The following is a 7,955-nucleotide window of genomic DNA, read 5'->3' as shown; positions in this document are numbered from 1 at the left end:
GTAGATACAAAATCTTGTCATCTGCAAATAACAACAGTTTTACTTTTTGCTTTCCAACCTGGTTACCTCTAGAGTTTTTGAATGCTAAATAAATTTATGTAAAACTTAATATTTAGAGTTATTGAAGTTAATATTGTACAAATTCATTTTTATTTTTTAAAAAGAAAGGAAATAAAGTGCTACAGAAAGAAAAAAAAAGAAAACAGAAAAGCCAATAAATTGGAGGAAAGAAACCTGGTTCCCACACCATTATTAATTAGTTGTGTGATCCTGAGCAAATTTCTAAGTCTCTTCCCATCATACATTCTATCTTGCAGATCTTTTTCCATTTGGCATACTGTGAACTCCCGGGGTTATGTAAGAAGTAGCTTTCCTCAGTTTAGTCAGCCATTACAACCATGATTTTTCCTAATTATTTTGAGCATCTTCCTCCTTTTCCATTTTTGCCCCTCGTGAAAAGAATAAGATTAGCACAACTGGAAGAGCACCCTAAATGTATCTTCATATTGAGAGAAAATACAACTCTCAGGAAAAGCACAACAGAAGACATTGAGAGAGAGTAGGCAATTACAAAGAGTTATCCTCTTGGGAACAAGCTGAAATAAAAAAAACAAAACTTTAGAGGTTTGTGAACAAAATGAATAAAAGTGAGCAAATAGATGAAGCATTTTCCTAGTACTGTATCAACATTTTAAAGCTTTAACTAAAGAAAAATCAAGAACGATATAAAAATGGCAAAAGTATGTTTTAGAAATGTACATTATCTGAAGTTTTTCTCACAAGGATCACCTTTTAAAACCAAAGTTTTAGGTAACGTCTTTTATTACAATTTTAATTAAAAATGGAAAAGAGTGTCTCATGACATACAGAAGCACATTACATTTTTATGCCAAATGAAGAGATTATGTGTTAATGGTACTAAAATACTATGTTATATTTAAATATTTTTAATTTCATTTCAAGAGTTTTGGAACCTTAGTTTTAATCTTTGACATAAAGGAAGAGGACTACCCAAACAAGTACCACAGTCACCTTTGTCCTTAGGATGCTGTAGAAAACCCAGAGAACCTTTAGCTGCATCTGGGAAACAGTCTTCCTTTCCAGTTGTGTCATAAGCCTGGGCACACTGTTCAGTTTCTTTAATATGTATTTTAGGATTATTCAACTTGTTGGCATCATCTTTCTTGAACGGGGCTGGATAATGCTTCTGAGAACGAGGCTTCATTTTTTGAGTTGTGTATTTAGCTTTCCCAAACACTGGGACACTTTCTTCATCAGAGGAATGTCTGTCAAGGCAAACACTCTTCTTCATTACACTTTTCTGAGTGCTTTGCACATCAACTTTTCTATTATAATCTAAAGCAGTATTTGATGGTCCACCTCTGGAGGTCTTTACTGTTACTGGGTTATTGACAGAATAAGGTACAGAAGTATTCATTTTATAGTTTTCTTGAAATAGAGAGTATCCTTTTAGAACTTTAGATTTTCTAGATTCATTTTGCAAATGATTTCCTAGAAGATCCCTTGAAAGATGTGATTGACAATCAGAACCATTGTTAGCAATACAAGATTCTTTTATGGTAACTAGGGACAAAGTCTTCAGGTCGACATTTGGTTGTGCATTATCCGGAGGATACGATGATTTTATACGTATTCGTTCCTTTAAAGGCAAATCTTGAAGATGTAAATCAGTAATGCCAGAAAGTAGATGTTCTTCAGTATCATCAATCTTTTGAAGATCCCTATCCAATACTTCATTAATGTCTGTGGTGCACCATTCTGATGCAAAGGACGATTGTTCTGGGATATTTTTAAAATTTTCAGCGATGGCTGTTTCAAGTTCTGATTTTAAACCATGAGAGCAAGTGTTTCTTGGAATAGCTGGAGAATTACTAAAAGAAGTACCTTCCCAGTCAATGGTGCTTAAGTGTAGATCAGCAATCACCGATACATTATAGGATGAGGTACTAGGTTGAGTAGATTCTGGAATTAGAGACTTACTGACAGCTGTAATTTGCTGCATAGGCAAAGGTCCTGGAGAAAACATTAAATGTTCTTGGGTATTCAAACAAGGGGTATCTTCAGGTAAAAGCAAGCTATTCAATGATGCAGAAATAGATTTCTGGGATAATGGACAATGAGGGGTAATTTCCAAATTTAACTTGGAATTCTGCTTAGAAAAGATGTCACATGTGGGGTTTAAAGTCATCTGTGACTGGAAATTCTTATTATCTGATTCTGGCCAATTGTTTTCTTTATGCTTAATTTTCAAGCCTGAAAAGAAAAAAAATAAAGCATTATTAAAATCGATTTCATTTTCCCTACCTTGAGTAAATAAAAGAGTACAGATCAGAAATTTTCTGTATGAGCAATTTTTGCCTTTTTTTGTCTCAGTGTATTCCTAGAAACTATATTATAATCATAACAAAATAATTATTAACAAAATATCATAAAATATTTTCTTTTGGAAACAATGTTATAATTGAATTTTTTTCTCATCAAGTTCTTGGAAATAAAGAAAATGTATTTATAATCCAAAAGATGTTATACATACTAGTTGCTCGCTAAGTGGTTAGTACAATTACTATTAACACTTGGTTTATTTAGCAGTCACAGAGTAGAATGGTTTACTCATGGCTTTAAACAAAATATGTCAAGGGGTGCCTGGGTGGCTCAGTCAGTTAAGCATCCAACTTTGGCTCAGGTCATAATCTCATGGTCTGTGAGTTTGAGCCCTGCATCGGGCTCTGTGCTGACAGCTAAGAGCCTGGAACCTGCTTCAGATTCTGTGTGTGTGTGTCTCTCTCTCTCTCTCTCCCCTCTTCTGCTCACGCTTTCTCTCTCAAAAATAAACATTGAAAACATTTTTAAAAATTGTTTTAAAAGAAGTATTTCAAGACAAAGAAGCAAGAGTATAATCCTAGCTCTTGATTTCATAGAACTTTCAGCAAAATATAGACAAGATAGATTCAAATAGAACATTAAACATTTGTGTGTGGTATAAACAGCTATCAAATGTGATACTTACTTTTTTGTTTCTTCCCTTTTATTTCTAAGTTTTGTTTTTGGTAAACAGCAACAATCTCGGGATAAGCTGCTTCAAACAACGATAATTCTTCTATTGTTTTTAGAACCAATTCTCCATGTTTATCTTCCATAGCATAATATTCTAAAAGATTAAAAATACAGTAAAAAACAGCCTTAACTGAAGGTTTGTAAAATTCAATTTTTCTAGGTAACTAAATCATGAGCAAATCGACGATTCATTACAAATCTTGCTTTACAATATCTCTGTTCTAATAATTTATTGATACTAGTGCAGAATTGATTTTCTTCTGCCTTGCAAGACCTGGAAAATGATTCCTTTCAAAATTAGAACTTTAAATTCTCTTGCTTTAAAGATGGTACTTCCAGAATAGAAAACTTTGTTTAGATAAGGTTAGTTGGTTTGAATTCAGTAGGAGTGTTAAAATTTCCAGAAAAAGAGTGGGAACAGACAGTTTCCTAAAACCACAACATTAACTTTCTTTAGTGGTGGCTTCTGAAAAGAACAGAATTGAGGATATACTCAGGCTCACTGGACGCACAAGTGGCTGATACATGAAAATGAGAATGCTTGCGTGTTGAATTTACAATAAGGTGTATGAATAGTAGGTTAGGTACTTATGTTTATCCTACATGAGTGCAAAGCTGCATGAGAAGCCACACTATAGTGAAAATATTAGTTGATGAGTTTAAAGTACAAAGAGAGGAAACAGGTAACTTAAACTATTTCCTAGTTAAACAGCTTGCTTACATCTTCTCCCTTAAGCAATAGAACCCACAAGAACGATGCTCGATTCTGGACAGAGGAGATGTACTGCCGAACTGGGTCAATGCTATTTTCTTTCCTGAAAATATATGACAGTTGGTGGAACTGTTCCTAAACAGTCTTCAAAATTCTTCAGCTATTTTCCTGTTATTGCTTAGTTTATCTAGTTCTTTATAATTTCATTCTTCAAAATCATCTACAACTTAAACTTTCATTGACAAATCTACTGCCTCACTTATTTACATATGGTCACACAATCTAACTTCAAAGCCAGACAGAAATGAATTTGGAATCACTTTCCATTTTAAATGATCTGTGCTTTCCCTGCCTTCAGTTTTGGAGGTAGCTCAGAGTTCACTGCGTTTTTGTCTGCAGCAAAATAAGAGTAATTTGACAACTATACATCCCCATAAAAACAAAACAGAGTAAAGAAGGAGAAGACAGCAGCATTTTCTTAATAGAAATCAAAACTGCTTCCATATTATATTCTTAAACATTACAAAATAAATGTCAACTTAAGGTATTAAAATAAAATTACTTGAAATTTTTAATATTTACTATTCATCAAAACTTATTTAAATAGTACAGGTAAACTATGAAGTCAATCCTCAGTGAATGTGATATGTCTATTTTTTACATACATACATGTTTTATATATGTATACAATATTTGCTAAATATATATGATTAAATGTTACAAAGTTTGCCTAAAGTGAATACATACCAGGCTTTTCCCATTCTATTTCCAAGCAATGAATTCCATTTCTGATTCGGGTTTTAACAATTCTGAAAAACAAATTCTTCTAATGAGGTCCAACTGCAGTAGGTATTTGGAAATTTCCAATTTGTAGATTATTCAATTTCCATTCATTTTTATTCTATTTTTATAATATTCTAAAAATACTATAAAGAATGATGACATAGTTATTCCTCCGACTACTTATTCAAGATAATTTTATTGTTAAGTGTACAGAGTTTGTAATTGTTTTACCCTATCAGATTTCATTATTATTCAGTGTTCCTCTTTTCCATAATAATGATCTTTCTTTTAAAGCCTATTTTTTGTTAATAGGGAAGTTTAATCCAGTTACATTTATTGTGACTACTGATTTAGCTGGACTCATTCGTACATCTTATTTTGTGTTTCTGTTACCAAGCTTTTTCTGTGGTACTTCCCCTCTCCTCCTTCCTATATTCTTTTGGTTTGACAATTTTACTTTCCTATTTTATGTATTAATTTTGAAGACAGAGATCGTATTTCTGGTGTTTTAGTGGTTACCCTTCAGTGTTTACATGTATACTTTGGAAGTTTTAGTTTATCATCATCATCATATATTAATCATCAAGCATTATGCAGCTATTTATATACATATTTTTCCAATTTATTAAATTAGCTAATACATTTTATTGATTTCTCTTTATTGATTGACCACTGTTTTTTGTTATCCACATCATCCCTCTAGGTTCATTTTTCTTCTTGCTTAGATACATCCTTTAACAGTGGTTTTAATGAGGATCTGTGATTTACTCACCAACCAGTAAATCATGCATTAATGATGTCTAGGTTGCCAATTATTTTTACTCAAAGCTTTGAAATGTTACTCTATCATCTTCTGGCATCTATTAGTGTCATGAAAGATTTGTGTTACCAGATTGACATTCCTTTGTAGTTTATCTTTTTTCTTTGATACTCCCCCGCCAAACTTTCAGCTTGAAAATTTTCAAACCTTTAGAAAAGTTGCAAGAATAACACAATGAACACTCACATACCCTTCACTGAGTTTCACCAATTCTTAGCTTTTGTTCCTCATTCACTTTACATTTTTGTTCCCTTTCTGGTCCATTGAAATAGTTCTATGGTTAAGCTTGGCTATATCACTTTATGTTTATTTCTTTTAATAATCTGGTATCACTACTTGTTTGAGTAGAAAAGTGTGTGAAGGCACAAACTTACTATGTTAGGTTGACTATAAGCCCTGAATAAGCTCTTAATATTTTCTACTAGACCTTTACTCCAACTTTATATAATGGAGAGCTATACACCCCACTATTAAAGATATTAAGAAGATTATTTTAGATCATAAGATACTCAAATGGAAACACACAGACTTCTTCATTCAATTCTTTATATTACCGAATTGGCTGTAGTTGATTAGAATTCCTTCTACCAAGCTTTCTTTCTATCATGTCATAGTGGGTCAAAAGCACTAACAATTTCTCACATGCATAGTGACTGGGCCACTCCATTTTTTCAAGAGTAAATCTCTGTAAATATAAAACAAAACAAGATTTTGTTATCTCTTGGAGACAAACAGCACTTTTAAGTGGTATTATTTTTTTCCTATTGAATTAACATTAGTTAAAGCAGGATCAATGAGAATATTCATGGAAAGAATAAGGAGTTTCCTAAGGAGGCAACATTGCACAATGATCAAGTGTGAGGGTTGTCAATTTGAACCCTAGTATGATATTTCTGAGATGTTGGGTAAATTACTTAACCTCTTTTAGCCTCAGGATTTCCATCATAAAATATAACCCAGCTCAGAGATTACAAAGATTAAGTGAAGTTACATGTAATGGGTTAAATATCACAGCAAATTTTAATGTTCAATAAATGTTGGCTGCCATTATTACTACTGAGGTTGGTAGGGATAAGCAACAAGTAGTTACAATTTATTGAACCACTCTGTTTCTCTGGTCACTGTATTAGGGGCTATTATAAAAAATATCATTTAATCTTTTTTTTTAATGTTTAGTTATTAATTTTGAGAGAAAGAGAGCATGAGTGGGGGAGAAGAGCAGAGCAAGAGAGAGAGAATTTTTAAGAAAAAATTTTCAATGTTTATTTATTTTTGAGAGAGAGAGAGAGAGACAGAGACAGAGACAGAGTATGAGCAGGGGAGTAGCAGAGAGAGAAAGGGAGACACAGAATCTGAAGCTTGCTCTAGGCTCTGAGCTGTCAGCACAGAGCCCGATGCAGGGCTTGAACCCATGGACAGGACCATGAGATCATGACCTGAGCTGAAGTCTGACACTTAACCGACTGAGCCACCCAGGCACCCCGAGAGAGAGAGAATCTTAAGCAGGCTCCATGCTCATTGTGGAGCCTGACGTGGGGCTCAATATCACGACCATGAGATCATGACCTGAGCCAAAATCAAGAGCTGGACACTTAACTGACTGAGCCATCCAGGTGCCCCAATCTCATTTAATCTTCACAGTGACTTCACGAAATAAGTAATATTATTTCTATTTTGAAGATAACACATATCCAGGGTCACAGAGTAAGTGATACACTGTCCAAATTTAAAGTTATGTCACTGATTAAAAATCCCAATGTCCTTTGGTGAACACAGCATAATGTATAAACTTGTCACATTCCTAAGTTGTACACCTGAAACTAATGTAACCTTGTATATCAACTATACTGAAAAAAAAAAAATTCCATTGACCTTGTAAACTATACCACCTTTTATAACAACATATTCAATCCTCAAATTTTCTGGGTGTGGTCTGCAAAGTATGGTTCCTATGTGGCAAAGGAATGAAAACTAGAAATAAATGCTGAAAAATACATGGGCAGTCAATAGCTGTTTTAAATCTCTTAGACCAAAGTGAGTATCCCTTATCTTCCTAGTATCCCACTACATACTATAAGGTAAGTATTTTCTGATACCTGAAACAATAATAAATCAGGTCTTTGGTACCTGATAACCTTCACCAACTTATCCTTGTTCAGAAGGAATTCTTGAATAACCTAGCAAGAGAAAATAAAATAGGAATTCAGATTTCAAACTTTTCAAAAGAACTTCTGAAATAAAACACACATTTGAGCTATTAGTTATTACCTCATGGAAAGGGAATCCCTCACAACCGCAAGCTTTTCTGAAAATAAATTATATACATGTTAATATAATCAGGCAACTCAGCCTCTAAATTCATCTCATCCAATTTCTACTCATTTAGTGAAAAATGTTCTTGGATAATATCCTAGTCTTCAAGCTTCTCTTTGAGTAACTATTAAATCACTATCTTCTGAGATAGCCCAATATTTGAACCAAATCAAAAAAAGGATTTTGTGAAATGTTACTAATCTAGACATGGGGGAAGATTATGTGGAAGTAATTTGAGTAGAGGTGTATAAA

General features: G+C 33.3%; 1 protein-coding gene across 1 annotated transcript in view; it reads right to left on the bottom strand.

Moving 5' to 3' along the window:
* Positions 1-726: 726 nt before the first annotated feature.
* The window catches only part of GEN1 (GEN1 Holliday junction 5' flap endonuclease), a 29,120-nt gene continuing 21,891 nt past the window's right edge, over positions 727-7,955 (bottom strand). Inside the window, exons 9-14 of the mRNA XM_040496125.1 lie at positions 7,659-7,695; positions 7,487-7,567; positions 5,945-6,075; positions 4,535-4,596; positions 3,029-3,169; positions 727-2,274 (exon numbers count right to left, since the gene is read on the bottom strand). Coding sequence (XP_040352059.1) covers positions 959-2,274; positions 3,029-3,169; positions 4,535-4,596; positions 5,945-6,075; positions 7,487-7,567; positions 7,659-7,695 — 1,768 coding nt within the window. The 3' untranslated portion in view covers positions 727-958. The remainder of the gene's footprint in view (positions 2,275-3,028; positions 3,170-4,534; positions 4,597-5,944; positions 6,076-7,486; positions 7,568-7,658; positions 7,696-7,955) is intronic.

The sequence above is a fragment of the Herpailurus yagouaroundi genome, unplaced genomic scaffold (assembly GCF_014898765.1).
Source record: "Herpailurus yagouaroundi ecotype Mexico unplaced genomic scaffold, PumYag 188, whole genome shotgun sequence".
NCBI classification, from domain to species: Eukaryota; Metazoa; Chordata; class Mammalia; order Carnivora; family Felidae; genus Herpailurus; species Herpailurus yagouaroundi.
This window is presented reverse-complemented; position numbering and strand designations above follow the sequence as displayed.